Source organism: Centropristis striata, chromosome 9, assembly GCF_030273125.1.
Source record: "Centropristis striata isolate RG_2023a ecotype Rhode Island chromosome 9, C.striata_1.0, whole genome shotgun sequence".
NCBI classification, from domain to species: Eukaryota; Metazoa; Chordata; class Actinopteri; order Perciformes; family Serranidae; genus Centropristis; species Centropristis striata.
Window position 1 is genome coordinate 37,166,314 of NC_081525.1, and position 20,809 is coordinate 37,187,122.

At 39.1% G+C, this 20,809-nt stretch overlaps 1 protein-coding gene across 1 annotated transcript in view; it reads right to left on the reverse strand.

Annotated features, from left to right (window-relative positions):
* Nucleotides 1–20,809, reverse strand: part of sema6bb (sema domain, transmembrane domain (TM), and cytoplasmic domain, (semaphorin) 6Bb) — a 154,122-nt gene that overhangs the window by 49,673 nt on the left and 83,640 nt on the right. Inside the window, exons 6-10 of the mRNA XM_059340848.1 lie at nucleotides 6,900–6,998; nucleotides 4,138–4,228; nucleotides 2,407–2,526; nucleotides 1,744–1,832; nucleotides 707–924 (exon numbers count right to left, since the gene is read on the reverse strand). Coding sequence (XP_059196831.1) covers nucleotides 707–924; nucleotides 1,744–1,832; nucleotides 2,407–2,526; nucleotides 4,138–4,228; nucleotides 6,900–6,998 — 617 coding nt within the window. The remainder of the gene's footprint in view (nucleotides 1–706; nucleotides 925–1,743; nucleotides 1,833–2,406; nucleotides 2,527–4,137; nucleotides 4,229–6,899; nucleotides 6,999–20,809) is intronic.

Below are 20,809 nucleotides of genomic sequence, written 5' to 3' on the forward strand. Positions count from 1 at the left end.
CCTTACTTTTTTCATCAGTATGATGTAGTCAAATTATTTTCTGTATGTTAATTGTGTGTTCTTTATAATATTGAGAAATGTTAAAATTATTTAATAGAGACTTCAAAGTTGGGTTTTCTACCTCTCTCTGCACGTTAAATTATTAGTTTGTTATTTTTTGTCATTTTAAATTATAATTATGATAATAAAACTAAACTAAACAGTTAAATTAATATTAACATCAAAAGTTTTAATAGTTCCCTCAAAGTAATGAATTTACACCTCAATTAATTTGTCCAAAATATAGTTAAAATAAATGGTTATAATAGTTAACTTTCAGTTAAAATAGCAATGGGGCAAAGAGTTGAAATAGTTATCTTAGGCAGTGGATTAGGACTTGCTGAAAGTGATGAATAAATTGATTAAATTGTAAGATAAAATGAATGGATGAATGGTTAAAATAGTGATAAACAGCTAAAATAGATCAATAGATACATAGACGAGAACAGTAGAAATAGTTATTTTAAGGTGATACAGTTTAAATAGTTTGCTATTAGTAATTGATTAGTGATTAAGATAGAGCTAGTAAGGTGGATAAAAGTTAACATAGATGTTCAGGGTTCTTTTTCTTCAGTGTCAGTCCTTGTGTGCACATTTTTAAGAGAGAGAAAGTCATATTTGTGTGTTTTGTGGCTTGTTTACAGGTATACTGTATGTATTGTTCTACCTGTTTGCCGGTGTGGAGAACACCCCCAGGATTATGTCCCTGCCATGCATCCTGATGATGGGGCTGGTGGAGTGGAGCAGGTTAAAGTAGAAGTGGGAATCGCCGGGGACGGAGCAGTTCAGTCTCGCCTTCAGGAAAGACGTCCACTGCTTCTCCAGCACGCGCTGAGACCCTCCCAGATCGCGTTTGCACACCCGCGCCACACGTGACACCACCACCTGTGAATGTTGAAGCACGTGGGCACAGAAAAGAACCGGATAAAATACATTTGTAACATACTGACAGGGGTATCTATAAAAACACAGCTCACTTATAATCCTAATGATGACACGGGGAGGAAGCTTTGAGTTTTGAGTTTGAGTTTCATCTTCAAAAAGGCATATTTTAAATCTTTTCACATTCACGGTGATCTCTACAGATTCATTTGCATGCTATTAGCAATACGGAAACCCTGTTTTGACAGATCATTGTTTTATTATGGAAAATCTCATATCAATTATTCATAAAAATGTCAGTGTGTCTCAAAATTGCTTCTTTGAACACCCTCATCCACACAACGGTGATGCTGTTTAAGTATCCATTTACTCTTCTCTCTGTAAACATGTCAAAGACAGAGACCTTGTGCAAGCACTTCTCCCCTAATGTGAATTGCTCGTTTATTAGGGAAGATCCTGATGTTGAATTTATATTTATATTTTTTATGAAGATGTATTCCCAGTTCTCGTAAGGTCAGGGAATATACAAAGCTTTTCTCAGGTTAATACAGACATGAATTGTTTACTCAGGCCGAGATTTGTTGAATTAGATATGCAGACAAACAAATGTGAGGATAAAAGGTCAGCGTTGTTGTGGGAAAAGTTGATATTGACATTCAAATAATAGCAGCAGGGAAATATTAGAGCGGCATCTGCTTTCATGGTGTTGCATTTTAACCGCACATTCACATTTTGCTCCACAGTCCATTTGCCTGAACGGACCGGCAGCTCCTCCATGAGAAAGTTCAGAGTTACAAGGTTTCATCAGAATGACTTCTGTACCTTCTCCAGGTAATTGAACTCCATGGCTATCTCTCTGAAGAAGAAGTAGATGTGAGGTCCCCACTCCACAGCACTGACAAAATATGGCTCTATATTGTGAGAGAGAGAAAAGGTCAGAAAAATAGAAGAAGGAGAAGAAGAGGAAGGGGGAAAGGTGTAATAAAATATAGATGGACCACAAGGAAGCACAGAGCAAACAGTGTCTCCATTTGCAAATGCATCATTCACTCCCACAACACCGAGGTAACATGAGGGCAGTGAGAAAGAGGCACAGGCCATGCTTAATTTCATTACATGGTGAAAGGGGATTTCACACCAAACAATAAGCGCATTATGACTCCCTGATGTTTCTCTGAACTCAGTTTCACGCTATGCATTTCCGCGCTATTTCACCCGGGACCAGCTACAACCTGTGTGTCTGATATTGTGTGTTTTTTTTTACTGTCTCATAGTCATCGTTAGTTTGACCGTTATGTGGATTTTTTTGTCATGGAGCAGTATGTTTGACAGCTTCCTGTCCAGTGACCTGAACATGGAGATGTCAGGCTGCTGAGTCAGCCCACTGCTGCTGACACATGTATCGATTCCTGCATGCTGCTGCTAAGTGATGTGCACACACACTCAAAACAGCAGACTCTGATGGATGCACATGTGTGTAGGTACCTCTGAACCACTTGGAGTCGTGCTTGACGGTGCGCAGAGCGGGACTGTCCCCAAGGCTACGGTAGATCACCGCATCAATGGCCAGGAAGTCTGTCACTGTGGCTGTGAACAGATTCCCCTCTGACACACACACACACACACACACAGAAACAGCAGTGAGTCTGACAGCATGCCAAAGCAACAGTATAACCACACAAACAATAAAGCCGGAGAGAACGTTAGCGTTTGATGAAATTCCTGCATCATAAACATGACATGACTGACCAGTCAACAATATAATTGCGGTAACATAATTGCAACTTTGCAGCACTCCCACGCAAAAATTTTTACTCCCAGCTAATACCAGATAATGAGATGATGGCTGAACCGTAATGGCTCCCAACAGTTTCAGCCACAGAGCACTGTTGATTAGATTGTAGTGGAGTGTTTAAATCAGATGAAGTAAACAAAGCAGATGAATAAAACTGAAAAATCACAATTGCTCCATTGTGTTGAGCTTGTAGTGTGAGGCACATTCAATGATTTTCAACAATAAAATCCATCACTGTGTGATCCACGTGCAGATGAGGAGCTATAGACCAAAACTCATGTAATCTTATCCATATCTTTAACTTCTGTCCCACACTTCATCAGCTCTAGACATATCATTTTATGATATTGAACAAAGTTGCTGTTTTAAAGTGATATTTGGGTTCCCTGCTGATTCTTCCTTGTGTAATTCTTCACATTCAAATATATTCTCTTTTGGCAAGTTGGTGTATTTTACTACTATGGAAATTTCCTTAGACGCCATCTATTTCTCTGTGGCTGTCTTTTCTTATGTAACAACAGATAATGTTCTCAGTGAAAGGCAGCATTGCTTAACCCATAAGAACCCACGGTGACACGGGTGTCACAAACATTTTAAATGTTCTAGAAATGTTCATGTATGTTTTATCAAGTACATAAGAGTGTTTTTCAGTGTTCTTCAGCTACAGTAGCTTGTTGAGAAGGCGTTAAAAACAAATCTACAAAATAATTTGTTGTTAAACAGCACTATTAATGTCACAATTTGTATATATGTTGTGGAGATGCAAAGAAAAAGCCAAATTTGTGTTTTTATAAGCAGAAAATGTGTCTAGTTTTATTTTAAAATAAGAAATATCATAAACATAAATACCATAAATGCCCAAGGTGACATATATCACATCTCATATCTGTGACATTAAGGGGTAGTATTTTTTTAAAAACATCATAAATGTGTTCTATGTGGTCCACTTGGTCTCTGGTATATCCCCCATAATTTTCCTTAAAGGATTACTGCTTCTGGGTTCTTATGGGTTAATATTGTCATGAATGGAAATCCTTTTATATTTTACATACAAACTTTGCCACATGAGTAACATGATTCCTGTCTTTATTATCATCATTATTATACATTTTTTTGTTTTTAAATATTTTATAATAATTAATTAATTAATTGCATTTCTAAAAAATTATCATTTTGATTATTTCATGATAATTCATTAAAACAATTATTATATTTTATATTTTTATAAATGTATTCAAAATAATTTTATCTATTTTTAATATTCATACACACTAAAAATTACTATTTATTATTTTCTATACCAAGACAATGATTTCTTGTTGGGTGGGTGGGTCTGTCTTTGAGGCCCCAGGGGTTATTTATTTTACAACAAGAAAGGGAAAGAATTTTATACTTGGACCAAAACAAAATGTGTGTCTTACCTGCAAATCGAGCTACATTTGCATGTTTGGGGTCATAGGGGCATCTCGCCATACCGCTGACTGTGTCTCCAACCATCTCCAGAGTGTCTCCCTGTAACACCACACACACACACACACACACACACACACACACACACACACGCCTCAATCAGCACACTCCAAACAATATGAATGCGTCTACAGCAGCATTATGAAAACAAGCCACAAAGAGAATGACAATTAGGGAGTGTTACCGTTAGTGCAAACTAATGATTCACTGGTGCCAATTAGCACAGCAGCAACAACGAGAATCACATTCTCATGCATAAATAAAAAACACACACACACACACACACACACACACACGCGTCCATACACTCACATAAAGTCATGCAGTGATACACAGTGAAACCTCTCTCCTGCATCACTCCCTCTCAATTACACATTCACAAACACATACACTTAAAAGGTAGCCAAAAGTCAAACAATTTCAGCAGCACAGTCTAATTCTCATCCAGAGCTGAAAAGGAAATAATTTATATGTGTCATTTCATTAAAACCCAGCTATAAATAAAACAGAAGCTAGCATCGCTAACTAGTCCCCAGAGAAACAGACAGCCTATCACGGGGAGACAGGTGTGTTCTACACTGTTGTAGAATGTCATTAGTGGCTGACAGATAATGGGCCAGGTACGTCTCAGTGTTCCACTGTTGCGCTACGTTTGAAATGTGAGAGACTGAAAATAACAGTTATCTGAAAAAGCCTTTTGATAGTGAAAGGATTATTCCCCTCACTTTCTCGTTTTCCAACCCTACTGCCTTCATTGCTCATTTAATATTCCTGCAGAACGATGTGAAATCAGCCGAGTCGATGATTAATATTTATGCGTAGTTTTTCTTCCACAAGTTTGAAATCGTTACTGTAATTGAGCGAGACAAGGATTGGTCGGGAAGTGGAACACATTCCACTGCATGGTGGGGGATTCAGGTGCCAGGTGCATGCAAACCTTCACACTCTGACAAATGTGTGTTGGACGTAGTGGAGTAAACAGTGGGGCTAAGTGTTGGAATCTGTTCTGTCAACACTTAGGCTGCATTCACACCAGATGAGGCGCTGCAGGGAGCAGTACAGGGTTGTGCAATGGCACTTAAAGCCCATTTGTGTGACGCCATGTTGTGAAGTTCAACCCCCTCCCAATGCAGCACAAGTAAACTCATAAGAAGACTTATATTTCACAATTATTGTTTTCAGAGCGTTTAAATCAGGGGTCTCAAACTCAAATTACCTGGGGGCCGCTGGAGACACAAAATGACCAAAAAAGACACAAAATTAAAAAAAAGACACAAAATTACTAGAAAAAAAGACACAAAATGACCAAAAAAACCCACAAAATGACCAAAAAAGACACAAAATGACCAAAAAAAGACACAAAATGACAAAAAAAATTTGAAATTAAACTTTCATATCAAGGTGGGGGCCACAAAATATCGCCACGAGGGCCGCAATTGGCCCGCGGGCCGCGAGTCTGAGACCCATGGTTTAAATGATCTTGACATTTCTAACTGCACTTGAAGACAGCATCGCTCAAGATGGAGGGATTGTGCATTGTGCTGGAGCTTGTTGTTACCAAATTCTGCACAGAATTGTGCTGTCTGAGGGCCAGGGACAGAAAAAAGTGCACCAGCCGCATGCCTTCATGGCACAGTATTGTATCTTAATTAATTGTTAGGCCACCCTAGAGGTTACTTTACATTTTCTCGAATTACTGGCACCCTGGGGGTCATTGTACTACTTTTTTTCCACTTGAAGGCACTTTTTTTTGCATCCCCTTCGTTCCCCACTGCTAGGGATGGGACTCAATAGGTAGTTCCAAATTTTTTAGATCCATTGCAATCATATGCCTCCGAGCATATCAGTTCCTTTTATCAATAGCAGTGTGTTTTTTTCTAACAGATGGGCATTGCAGAACACATGACGACAAATTCAAATTCGCCTTTGCTGCTGTACAAGCAGGAGTCATAGCAGAGAGGAAGAAACCGTCTAAAGCGTGGCTTCATTTCACAAATTGATGAAAGATGAAAGAGCTGCTTGGAATGTCTGTAAAATTATAAATTCAACTAAGGGTAGAAACACCAGTAATATGCCGAAACAGCTTTTTTACACAACATGGGCTTACATTTCAGGAATGCCTAGTATTTGATATAGACGTGCCACTGCTTCCTAACCTAGCATTAGTTACAGAGGGTAAAAATTATACGGTATAATAGATAATCGATAACGGCAGCCTAATCAGGCCTTTTCACCTCATCACCTGATTGGGTGTGAATGCAGCCTCACACTTGGTGTCTCTCAGCTCTTACTGGGAAAAGGCTTTGCTTTCTTTACCACTAACAAAAGAAATCAAACCAGGCACACAAGTCACGTCTCCATCCTTACTCTCTGAATACCCTCCTCTTCCTCTTCTCCCCTCTTTGTGTTCTTCTTGATTATCCGTCTCTGACTCTCAACGATAACAAGCTCGGCAGACCGCAAAGTTTAACCACCGAGAAATAACAACTGTTGTATCTCAGGGAAACAAGGCACTGGAACTGCCAGACAACAAGGATAAATAAGTCCTGGGGAGGAAGTCAACAGCGCTTCGAGAGCTGAACAAACAACTCTAATCAAGCTGTAAATTTCACCTGAACAGGCGCACTGATTGTCTTTTGAAAGCGAAGCCTTTGTTTAGGAAGACTAGATGAGCATTTATCAGTGACGTCGTGTTATCTCACAGGTAACTTACGGTATAGTTGGCACATAGCGGGTTGAAGGCGTTGGTCCCACACACGAACAGACCCCCTTCTCTGCTGAGCAGCACCTTCATGAAATTACGGCATTCATCCTGCAGAAAAGAGAGCAATAAAGAAAGGGAGTGCTTAATATGCAGGAGGGGTAAGAGAGAAGAAAAGCAAAATGATGGAGCGAATAGAGGAAAAACTGAGTTTATTTTTCAGACTGATTATCCAAACTGCTCTGTGAAATGAAGCTTTTCAGTTGCCTGATGTGTGGAATTATCACACCATTAACGCTGTCAATCATATTGATACAGTCTGAACGTAGCCTGCAGAGACTTTAACTGTCTAGCCTCTTCACACATGCCAACATGCAGACACACGCGCACACACACGGCCACTGCTGATTGACAGATGGTAATCCAAACCAGCCTCAGGATTTTAGAACAAGCAACAGATTTAAGGCCAATTTCTCCACCGCGAGGCGTCAAACTACATGAAGCCTGCTTAATGACTAAATGAACCCAAGTCACAGTTTAATTCATCCATGCTTATTCTTTGAAATGAGAATCTGTGTAAGCACCACATGACTTAATAGCTGCTTTAGCCCCACAGTGCCAAAAAGTAATAAATGTTGGTGCAATGAAACTGAGAAAAATGACTTTGAAGTTAATCTGCTGCCTCTACAAAAGTATAGTGTGTCAGCGTGTTTATAGTGGAAATGACTAAACACATGTAACTTACATTAACATGAACTTACTGTTTGTAATGAACACATAATACAGGAACACAGCACTGGTTCCAGCTAACTATTTAATCTATTTATACATTAGTTTGTTAGTTTCCATCCTTATACGTCTGATTGAGACACAGATGCAAAGTAAGAGAAAGAACTTTTATAAAATCAATGATAATATCTGTAGACAAATGTTTCGGAGACATTGGGCATGAATCGGATCCATGTTATCAATACTTACATTTCATTTCACCAAACTGTGTTTATTATTATGTAAAGGCCTCATCAAATGGTCTCTTTGCCTTTTCTTTAATGGACCAGTCTTGTCTAGCAAAATTATGGTTTTCATGTTTGAAAAAATGTGAAAAAATAAAGGTAATAAATTGTTTCTGGTCATGTAATATGTTAATTAATCATTGGTATCCATATTAAATATTTTATTTATTTAAAATAATTGAGAAAAAATAAAAGAAAGACTGAAGAAACAAACAATTTGAATATTAAAACATTGCAACAGCAAAGCAGTTAAAAAATAATAATAATTTTGCAAAAAAAACATGTTAAATCCCAGGTTTACTAGAGATGTGTTCTTGGAAATAAGACATTCAGCATGAAGAAGAAGGAAAAAAAAGACTAATCAGCTAAATAAATCTCAGTGGACTAAGACCAAAATGAGAGCACCTTCTCTCCTAGCACCACACGATAATTCTACTTCTCAAAGAATTGTCACTAGCACTTATTGATGCACTAATTATTATTGCACTATACCTTGATTGTTTGCTTTTACTCTTCCTGTAAGTCGCTTTGGATAAAAGCGTCTGCTAAATGACTAAATGTAAATATAAATGAGAGGGGGTAGCCTTAAGACAGAGATTTACACAACGTTTAATACTTTGAAAGACAAAAAGTATGGACAATAGTTTGCCTTTTCAGGGCCCAGTCAAACATCCGTGTATTCTTGTACTTACTACATAGTGAGGACCGGAACGCGTTTTTAACCAACAGAGTGAGGACATTTTTGCAACGTGAGGACATTTCGGCCGGTCCTCACTTCTTTAAAGGCTTTTTTTGAGATTTCAGACTTTGTTCTAAGGTTAAGGTTACAAAAAATGATAATTAACTGAAACTGTATTGTGTGGTTACAAAACTAACTAAAATTATAGTGAAAATGTCCTTCATTTTCGTCTTTGTCAACATTTTTCATACATAATGAAGATGGATAAGACAAAGGAAATAAAGACAAAATTTACCATGACCTCTTTTAATCTCCCACCCAACAAATACCCCATCACAAAACTAAAACTAACAAAAAACTAAACTAAAACTAGCAAGCTCACTCTAAAAACCTCATTAAAACTAATTGGATTTGAAAACAAAAATTCACAAAAAAATTTAAACTAAAACTGATGAAAAATCCAAAACTATTATAACCTTGCAAGGGAATCCACTATTACAATGAGGGTCCTCACAAAGATATAAGTACAAGAATGTGTGTGTGTGTGTGTGTGTGTGTGTGTGTGTGTGTGTGTGTGTGTGCAGAGTGAGTGTTTATGTACAGTACAGTAGTGAAGCTCATTGGTGGACAGCAGCCAACAGCCCCCTCCCCAAACTGCTAGTGGCCCAGCCAGGATGGCACCATCTCTGCCCCCCCAACACACACACACACACACACACACACACACACACACACCAGTTGGGGTCTACTTCAAGACCACCAGCCGCATTGATCTCATCGGAAAGAGAAGGAGAAGGAGCAGAAGCGATGGTGCTGATAGTTGGTATGTGACATGACAGTCTGTATGTGTGTGTGTGTGTGTGTGTGTGTGTGTGTGTGAGTAAGTGTTTGTGGAAGGGATCAGAAGGAACGCAGCGATATAAGAGACGGGTGAGTGTTATTCCAGATGCTCCACCCTGCACCCTCCTACCCCTCCACCTTCCCACTTCACTCCCTGCTGGGTTCTCCTTTTTCCAACAGCAAAAAAACAGGAAAGCAGGAAGTGCTTTCATGTGTGAGTATGTGTGTTGGGGTGCAGGGGGTGTGTCAAGTGTGAGGAGTAAATTTCTAATGGCGCAGCACTCTGTTTGACAAATTACGGAGCGGTTGTGACTGTATATGTGTGTGTGTCACTCTCCCACATACAGCATGTGTTGGTGTGTGCCAGGTGCATATATCTGCATGTGTGTGTGTCGTATCACAGCACAGATGCATGCTCATGTGTGAGAATCATTTGCATGCTGTTTGTCGGTGGGGTTGCAGTCTGTCAGCTTGGTCAGAGCTGTAATCACAAAGCCAGATGAAGCACTCTTAATAACAACCCAGTCCCACTGCCAGCATCTCTGAGTGGGGAGTAAACACTTAGAAGAGCCAAACCACTGCACAAATGTGCACATTTTGGCAAAGATTGTATACAGAAAATGAAACATCTCATAACTACAGGATCAAAATAAGGGTGGGATCCTGGAGTTATGATTGCCTTTTGCACTTTACAGACACCAACACAATTCATCCCCTGCTGCAAACATGCTTTTCATTAACCCTTATTCATCTCTTCCAGGAAGTGATTTGGCACCAGCAGGTATGGGGCTTTCTTTATTCAAAGCCCAAATCAGGCAGCAGGATTACGGTTTTACTACGGTTTCCACATTAAAAAAATAAACCAATTACAAAGGATCAAGTACTGAATCACTAAATTATATATAAATCCAAATGCTGTACGTCCTAGTGCCTCCTTCTTCTCCCCTCTGCCTCCTCCCCTCTCTCTGCTCCCTCGCTCCCTGGGCAGAATCCAGACAAAACGCCACCTGGGCTGGCTGGCAAGCTTTCCCAAGACCCAGACGACTGCAGCCCTCCTCCTCCTCCTCCTCTTCTTCCACCTCCTCCTCCTCCTGCTCCTCTAACCGACAGTGGCAGAGCTGCCTGGGCTCTGAAAAATTAATCTGCAGCACAGATGAATTACACCAGAGCAAGCGCCCAAGTGCAAATATGGACCTCGTTGTGAATGGAGGGGAGATTTAAAGAAGTGTGAAGAGGATGGGGGGGTGGATGGTTTCCGAGTGTGTGCACAGTATGTGTGTCTGTAAATAAGTTTGCATATGTGAATCTGTTTTGGAATAAACTAGATGCAGGCTGCTAGATTTTTAATCAGACTCTTGCTCGTAAAGGGACAGTTCAAAATCAAAAATTATTATCAATCTAGATTCAGAACTACACTGTAAAAAAAAAAATCTGTTTATTTTACGGTAAAATACCGGCAGCTGTGGTTGCCAGAACTTCACCGTAAAAATTACAGTGAGTGGATTTTCTTCTCTAAATTTAATCTAAATATCAGCAAAAATTGTAATTTAGACTGAATATTCCCATTATTTTTAGGGTAATTGTGTCATTCATTCACACATCATGGTATTTCTCCATATGTTATATTTCTACATCAAAACTGTGTGTTTCTTCCACTTTATGACAGAAAAAAGTAAAAGTTTTGTGCTATTCTTTGATTTACGGTAATTAAAAGTGGATAGAATATTTAATTTTACGCCCCATTTCTGATGTATTTGACAGTGTTTTACTGTTATTTCTACAAACATTTTTTACAGTGTATCCTACAAAGAAAGAAAATAGTTCCTAAATGAAACTGTTCACAACGAGGTCTGTGGATTATCTTGAGTAACTGCGTCCTGATTTCTGGATAGAGACATTGCTGTTGAGTTTTTCAAATGTATTGTTTTACTTTCAGTGCCATCTGATTCCATTCTACTTGAGAGAAGGCAGACATCTCTGCAGCCCATACCTTCAACACTTCTTAATCTAGATTGATAAGTAGGATTGGGCCAATGGACGATGTCATCATTTATCGCTGAAGTCATCGACCACTGAGCCCAACGTTGTGATTTAAAGCCTTCTGTCTCAATCCTGACAATTGTGCTGTAATGCATAAAGCATTGCTGTTCGTGTCTGCTGGTTGATTAAGGCATATTTTCGGATCTGCAGGTTGAAGAAATAATCCGTCACAAAGATTTACCATGGACATCCTGATTTGCCATTTCCGTAGACATCCTTCAGCCGTATTGATTAGTAGCACTACAGGTAACAGAAAACACATGGATATTGGATTTTCGCTTGAACTGTCCCTGAAGGCAGATGGTTGTGAAGCTAGTTGTACTCTGCAGATGTTGACCGCACACTCATCGCCTTAGTCTCGGCACAGGAACAGACATTTTCCATGGACATGGTATTGCGCATATCCAAAAGCATTTATAGACATATAAATGCAAGTGATCACACTCACTCAGTCAGTCGATCGGCAACAAGTTCTCTGTTGCTACAACACATCTGCTCCAAACAACCTGCAGCAGTCAGACACCATTAAAACTGAGGAGGCTCCACAGGCTGCATCTGCTTTCTATCTGTTGTCCCGAAACTCAACCTTTTAGCTTGAGACGATAAACAACCCTTTTTTTATTCGGCCTTAGGCGGGGTTCAATGTTTGTTCTAATGATGAGGCTTTATCCAAAACCCCTAAATGAACGTGGGTTTTTACCTCGGGCTGCAATCAGCATTCCCCTGCTTGGTTGAACCAAAATACAAAACAGGTGCATACGTTGTAAAATCTTCTGCTCATTTTCCTGCTTTAGGAGCAGTCTCAGCATGTTTCATACCCTCGTAAAATATAATAGGTTATCATGATGACCTGCTTTAGTAATGTTCATACAATAGGAGCCATCTAAGGCAGTACATCAGGGGGTCGTATTTAGCAAGCTGCTCCTCTAAATCTCCAAAGTTTCCATTACATGCCTGGCTGGTCCCCTGATGTTAGCGACCAGGGAGAAGAGAGCGTTGCTCTGCCAAGAGCCGCCATTGAGCCAGAACTCTCCCACTCACACTCACACACACATGTACTGTATACACAATACACACTCTGAAAGGTTTGGCGAGCCCTCGTCTTCACTCATTATAACAACAGGCTTGTCATTCCCAGAAAAATCCCTGACGCACAATTTTGACTAAAACAGAGTGACTCTTCATGATGACAGGAAGGAAGAGTGTGTGTATGTTTGTTCGCATGTGGGCGGAGGATAAATTAACAGCGGTACCAAATTAGCAGCAATGTGCTGTTCTGAGTGCCGCGGTCTTACTCAGCATGTTAAAGCTAATCCGCATCCCTCTGCAACCCTTCTTCTCAGTTTGATGGTAATTCTGACTGAACACACCACAGGCCACAAACAAACATCAGACACCAGAGGGAGGGGAGAGGGAGGGAAAGTGAGATAATAGAGGAAGGCGGACAAAATAAAGAGAGAGACACTGGAAAGGAGAAAACAGAGGAAACCAGAGAGTTTTTCCAGGCCAGTCAGCCATGTGGCAGTCTCAGCGGTAGAGCCGACCTGCAGCAAGACCTGCACATTGTGGGGTCAGCTGAGCTCCACTCCCTGGTGGAAACACACACACATTCACATACACACACCACCATTCAATCCTTGACCACAACACTTAACCTGAACCACCCCTGGACAGCTCTTTGTCTGACAACCTGCTGAGAAAACGCTGGTGAATTGTCACATTTTGATTAATGCTTGTTATAACGTATGCTGACCTATTAAAAAAAAGACTTTTCTGCAATAAATGGAGAAAAAAGGCTCAGCACACTGAATGTCCAATTAAAGTATTCTATCATAAAGCCAGGTTTTAGTTGTTAAACCTTTATCAGGGCATCTTTTTTTACATTTTAACAAAAGCTTATAATGAGATAAAATGTGGGTTTTGTCATGCAAGTGCACATGGAAAATGTGGCTACAGCTGTAGATCTCTTGGTGATAATAAATAATTTGTCCAACAATTACTGCGAATCACAAGCACTGAGGATAAATCAAAAGAAAGCAATTGGTTTCAGGAGTAATTAAAGGGAAAGAATTAGTGCAAAAACATCTGGAAAGCAACATATTCCGAGATAAAGGTCAAGTAATGGAAAACTTGGCTTCATCATGACACTGTTCTTTGCTCTTTGAACTCAGCATTGTGTTGTGAGTTTGATAATCTCGAATGTATAAATTCTTTGGCAGGTGTTCTTAAGGTTTTGATGATTGAGTGCCATTTCAGGGAGCCAGCAGGTGATTGAGAGCTGCAGGAAGAGTGAACACATGGAACAAGGTTGTATGTCTTGTCTGTCCAGACTCATAATAAATGTAATGATGACTTTGAAGTAATCTATTAACCCTTTATCAGGCAAAAGAACTATATTTGGTAACTTCAGTGGATATCAAAATGGGGTCCCCATGTCTCTCTGTGGGGTTGTAGAACCACATGGATTTGTAATATTTAGAGAAAAAAGTTGCAAATTTACTAGATTAAAGTGGGAAAATCTACAAGAAAAAAAGTTGCAGATTTAAGAGATTTAAAGTGGCAAATCTGCGCGAAAAAAGTTGCACATTTACGAGAAAAAAGTGGAAAAAAACAACTTTTTTTCCTGCAGATTCACACTTTAAATCTCATAAATCTGCAATTTTTTTCTCGTATATTTGCCACTTTAATCTTGTAAATTTATTTCTCAAATATTACCCCCCTCCCCGGGTTCATATGTTTTTTTTTACACATTCTGGCAGTACGTAATATCCTCCAATATTCTCTAGGGTTGAAATTTGGAATTTGCAAGTATTTTAATGAGTGTCCTATTAAGGGTTAAAGGTATTAAGGGGATTTTGACACAATATGGATGCTTCACATGCAAGTTTGGTCACAATTTTTCCTTCTGTTTCTGAGCTACGGTGTTGAATAATGGCGAGGTGTTGTTTCACAACAATATGATGTCACAGTGGAGTTGACCTTTGCCCTTTTGGATATAAAATGTCCTCACTTCATCCTATAAGACATTTGTGTGAAATGTTGATCACAATAAGTGTATGAGACCTTGAGTTATCGCCACAAAACTTGCTTTGCGAGGTCACAGTGACCTTGACCTTTGACCACCAAATTTAAATCAGTTCAGTATAAGACATTTGGTCCGAATCTGAAGAAATTCCATCGAGACATTCCTGAGATATCATTTTCAAAAGAATGAGAAGGACAGACAACCCGAAAAACACAATGCCAAGGCTGCTGCCACTGCAGAGGCATAAAAGGGGCCACAACTACAAGGAATGAAAGTGACTCTACATGTGGTATTTCAAATTGATTAATTTGGGAGCCAAGAAAAGGCTGTGAAAGTGAATCTTCTCACTGTCCAACCCAGAAAAGCCATTTGGGCTGGACGATTGAGCTCCTCAGAGAGCACGATCAACGCAATATTGATCAAACAATCTCGCTAAGTGCTGCTTATAACGATGCCCAACCGCTCTTTAAAAGCGCTCTATATGGAATTGCCTTTGTTTGCATGTACACGCCACGCTGCCACGGCCTGATGTGCTGGCACGGAGCCACCTGGGGAACGTCTCACCCTCTGTCTCTCGCTTTCTTTTGCTTTCATAAGAAGGAAGGAAGGAAGGGGAGGGACTGCCAGAAAAACAACATGAAAAGGGCAAATACAGGAGAGATAAAGAGACAGCAGAAAGCAAAGGACAAAGGAAAATATGACGGGAACGTGCAGAGTGAGTGACAGCCAGGCCGACTGTTGCATTCGTCAACAATCGTTTGGTCAGCACAGGGGAAGAAAAAAAAGGGCGAAAAGAATTACGATATTGAATTTTCAGCCTAATTAGGGAGAATACCATGTCCTTTGTGATCAACCAAGCAGAAACATTTAATTACAAAACCAATTATGAGGTGGTGAATGTATCACATCTGACACAACCGTCCCCCAAGCAGAACAGGACATTTTCAGGAGGAGAAGTGGAGGAGAGAAGGAGGAGAAGAGGGGGAGGGCAGAGGGTGAGGAAGGCACGCAGACGATGACAGATGTGATTTTCTTTTTTTTAATTGTGTTCATGTATGTGTAGAGGAGGAAGAAGGCAGATTAAATGAAACACTTGAAATCATGAATATGTATGAACATATAAAATGTACATGAGGATTGGTGATCACACCTCCATGTTGTGTGTATGCATGCATTAGAGTCAGAGAAAGTTTGTTATTTAGTTAAATATTCAGTCAGTTTGACCTCCAACATGAGGAGCAGCAACAGGGGGTCACAATAACAAAACCCGGAGCAATCTAATGCATTTTAATACAAAAACTCTGCAGTAAACACTGTGGCGAGACAACATCACTGTAATACTGATGTCATGATATCAAATTGATATCACTTTGTTATCATAGCATCAAAATATATCTTATATTATGTCTTTTCCAGGTTTTGAAGGCTGCGCCACAGCTCAAAGATAGTTACCTATTACAAGGCTTTAGCTCAATATGTTTGAATTTATTATGCAATCTTTGCTGAAAGAAGGCCAAATAATGATCAAATATGAAGACAGGGCTATGATAAAGCCAAGATTCATCAAGCTGCATTTTTACTAAATGACTCCCAGATATAACAATGAATCAAACAAAGCACAGATGTATTTTTTTACATGGAAATTCATGTGGGATATCCTTATTGTAGTTTCCAAGATGTTATTGCTCAATAAACGTGTGAATCATTCCCCGTGTATGTATCATGTTCACATCACAAAGAGGTTTTTTAAGGCTTTCTTTTAAAAGGGCCAGTGTGCAAGATTTTTGGGGGATCTATTGACAGAAATGGAATTTAATATCATATTTATGTTTTCCTTAGTGTATAATCAACTGAAACTAAGAACAGTTAGCTTAGAATGAGCCCTTTATATCTACACAAGCAGCATATCCTTCTAGTAGGCTAGAAAAGACAAACCAAACACTGACAACTCAGAGAGCATTTTGAGTTTTTACTTTATTTGAAGGAATCTCCATCATGTTTCAATCTGCAACTTCTCTTTTCTTGAATTGTTTTTTTGTTTCTGAGGGATTTGCTTTAATATATCCTAATATTTGAGTTTCACAATACCTCCCAGAGCTAATCTAAATTTGGTTATGTCATCCAAAAATGGTCTCTGTATAAAATGTACTATAACTCAATATATATTGCTATTGTGACACTGTATTTATGAAGCTTCAAGGTACCCCATGTTGTTTAAGTAGTGCTAGAGAGCAATGATTGATCAGTTTATTCTTCTTTTCTATTATTATGTATTGCACATGAGCATGTGCACATGCTAGCAGGGGACACACACACATTCCTGCCAATAGCTCCACACACTATTACACTGATCGACAGGTGGCTGTAATATGCCAAGGAAAGTAACCATGCACCAGCAACAAGAAGAGAGGAAGAAAAATATAAATGTTTCATGAGAAAAGGAATCCATTAAACACAATGCTTCTTGGTGAGAAACACTGTAAACTTTGTTTGGATGAAAACTCCACAGGGTGCTTTTAAAATGCTGCATATTTTGTTGACACAGTTTCAGAGAGGTGTTGATTACCTGCCACGACTACGTGTGGCTGGAGTGAGTTAGTGTGTGTGTGTGTGTGTGTGTGTGTGTGTGTGCGTGTCTGTCAACCGTCTCTCATATTGCTGCGTTCCCTCTGATCCCTTCCACAAACACTTACTCACACACACTCACACACACACACACACACACACACACACACACACACACACACACACACACACACACAGACTGTCATGTCACATACCAACTATCAGCACCATCGCTTCTGCTCCTTCTCTTTCCGATGAGATCAATGCAGCTGGTGGTCTTGAAGTAGACCCCAACTGGTGTGTGTGTGTGTGTGTGTGTGTGTCTGTTTGTGTGTGTGTGTGTGTGTGTGTGTGCGTGTGATCAAGGCAAAATGTGACACCTACTGTCGTGGAAATTACCACAGAAGCAGTTTTGAGTACTTTGGCAGGTGTTTATATATCTGTCTGTGGATAGATTTTGTCAACACAATTAGTGTCACAACTGTGCAAGATGCAATCATAAAACTTTCCAGGTATATAGTTGAGATCAAAATGAAGATTGAGGTCAAAGATGGGTGTTGTCAGAGCAAAGACGACAGAGTTAGGGGGATAGGAAGTAGGGAGGCCTGTTACTGGCTGGATGAGATTACATTACATTGCCACATATGTGTAGTTCTAACTTTTCATACTTTTTCCACAGCTGTTATTGTATATAATCTCCAGTTGCTTTGGGGTTTTACCAAAAATATCTGTTTTCTGAAAAAGCTGATTGATTTAAACTATTCTGAGAAAAACCTCAGAAAACGCCTTCAGTAAAAGAAAGTAAAAATACAAATGAGATGTTGTAAGTAAGTTTAAAATCAATAAATAGAGAGTTTTGTGCTTTATATTGTATTGTAAAGTTTGTTTTGCAGACAGATTTTTTTCAACCATTAAATATTTGATCTGGCTGGAAGCGGCGTCCCATCATCGTCATTTTTTTGGCTGTAGTTGTGTTGTTGTTGTTGTTGTTGTTCAGGATTACATTACATTGCCAGATATGTGTAGTTATAACTTTTCATACTTTTCCAGCAGCTTTCATTAAAATAAAAATTTAGACCAATTTATAGTATGTTGAAAATTGCGGCTGAAAGAAAAATCCAGTTTTTTTATTTACTACCCTTTCAGAGCCTTCGGGCTGAAAATGTCCACCTCCAAAAAAATGCTATAAAAACTTTACAGATTAATATTTTTTTCAACTTTTTTCTGCATAAACCTCTTAAACAACTTCTGCCCTGCTCAAAACTATTAAATATTCAAATATTTTGAGGATTTTAACCCTTTAAATGCCAGTTTGATTGCATGATGTCACTGATGTTTTATATGGGAAAAAACACAAAAATGTAGTTATTTTTCAAATAATAATTTTTTTTGGCTGGGGCATTGGTTTTTATCACAGCCTTGGATATGTCAAAGATTAAGAACAAAATTGATTTTAATGCATTTTTAGTTTTTGTGTAGTGTCAGATTTAAAATTTACTACCCTTTCAGACCCTTTGGGCTGAAAATGTCCACTTCCAGAAAAATGCTATTAAAACTTTACAGATTAATATTTTGTTCTACTTTTTTCTGCATAAACCTCTTAAACAGCTTCTGCCCTGCTCAAAACTACCAAACATTCAAATATTTTGAAGATTTTAACCCTTTAAATGCCAATTTGACTGCATGATGTCACTGATGTTTTATATGAAAAAAACACAAAAAATGTAGTTATTTTTCATAGAATACATTTTTTTTGGCTGGGGCATTGGTTTTTATCACAGCCTTGGATATGTCAAAGATTAAGAACAAAATTGATTTTGATGCATTTTTAGTTTTTGTGTAGTGTCAGATTTAAAATGTACTACCCTTTCAGACCCTTCGGGCTGAAAATGTCCACTTCCAGAAAAATGCTATTAAAACTTTACAGATTCATATTTTTTGTACTTTTTTTTGCATAAACCTCTTAAACAACTTCTGCCCTGCTCAAAACTACCAAACATTCAAATATTTTGAAGATTTTAACCCTTTAAATGCCAATTTGATTGCATGATATCACTGATGTTTTATATGAACACAAAAAACACAAACATGTAGTTATTTTTCATATAATAAATATTTTTTTTGGCTGGGGCATTGGTTTTTATCACAGCCTTGGATATGTCAAAGATTAAGAACAAAATTGATTTTGATGCATTTTTAGTTTTTGTGTAGTGTCAGATGTTATAGAGCCATTAGAAAAAATTAAATTAGAATTTCAAAATATATCAAGAAAGAAATCCTTCTTCCAAAAATCATGTCATTTGCAGTATCACAGCCAAAAATATTGGCAAAACAAAAGTGAAAAATTACAAAAATGGCTGAAAATGTCCCTAGTGGGCCCAGAGGGCTAGTCATATGTATGTGTGCGTATGAGGGTCCTGTGTGTTCATGCATATGTGCACACAAGCACAGTCATTCATATGCGTCTGAGCCCAGAGAGCTGACTGAGAGGACCTGGCGGTGGTCTTATCTTCCTCACATTGCCGTGTGACTCACAGTCTTACCAGGCAGCCCAGTCATTAGGGGCAAGAAGACCTTTCATGTCCCAGTCAGCCCCACAGCTCTCCTCAGGGCCGCCCAACAACGACCACACACTCCCCCTCTCCTCTCCTTCTTTATCTACTCCTCTCCTCTCTCTCACCTCCACCGTCTCCCTTCTCCTCCTCCCAGCCGAGCTTTTTGTTTCTGTCCCCTCTATTCTCCATTGTGTTTCTGTCTGGCAGTGTCTCACACAGATTTAATGTCAGGTGTTCTCTCACTGTGTTAAATAAGTCATTTTTTTCCTCTGCCTGGAGGGGACAGAGCCCATGTTTCTCTCGCCAACCGTCACCACTACACTCACCCACACACATGCACTGAATACGGGCTGTTTTTGTGTGTCAGCGAGGGCTACATGTGTGTTGGAGATATAAGAGGTATTCAGGCGTGGGCTGCTGGTGGCTGCTGGGACGTTTCACCCCATCACTTCCTCATCGCCTCATTTTCCCAACGCCCACCTGCATTTTCTGAGGCCACAAACCACATTCCTAACTCATGATGCTGGAACAAGTGGTGTCTAGATAGGAGTGGCTCTATTCTTCTGATCGATGTGTATGTGTTAGATGAGCAGGGACAATGAGATAATATGCGGTCAGAGTCCCTCTCTTTTTGAGTCGGAGCCAGCGGGCATGACAGTCAGATGACTGGCACAATGAAACCAAAGCTCCAGGCTGAAAGATAAGACGCGTGCAGGAATAATGTGTGTAAGATAAATGCTCCAGCTGACTGGACATGATTTCATCATATTTCGCGAACAAAATGTCATCCGATATATCTGATCTGTATGCTACGGTTACAGAATATTTGCACATAATCTCCAGTTGCTTTGGGGTTTTACCAAAAAAAATATCTGTTTTCTGAAAAAGCTGATTGATTTAAACTAATCTGAGAAAAACCTCAGAAAACGCCTTTAGTAAAAGAAAGTAAAAATGCAAATGAGATGCTGTAAGTAAGTTTAAAATCAATAAATAGATAGTTTTTGTGCTTTATATTGTAAGTTTGTTTTGCAGACAGATTTTTTTCAACCATTAAATATTTGATCTGATCTTGGCCAATTTTTAACCATTAAATATTTATCATAACATATATTTTTTATTTATAATAACTTTAAGAACTTTACGGACAAACTACTGTCCAGTCTTTTTCGTTTAATTTGAAATACCTTATTTATGATGCAGCTCTA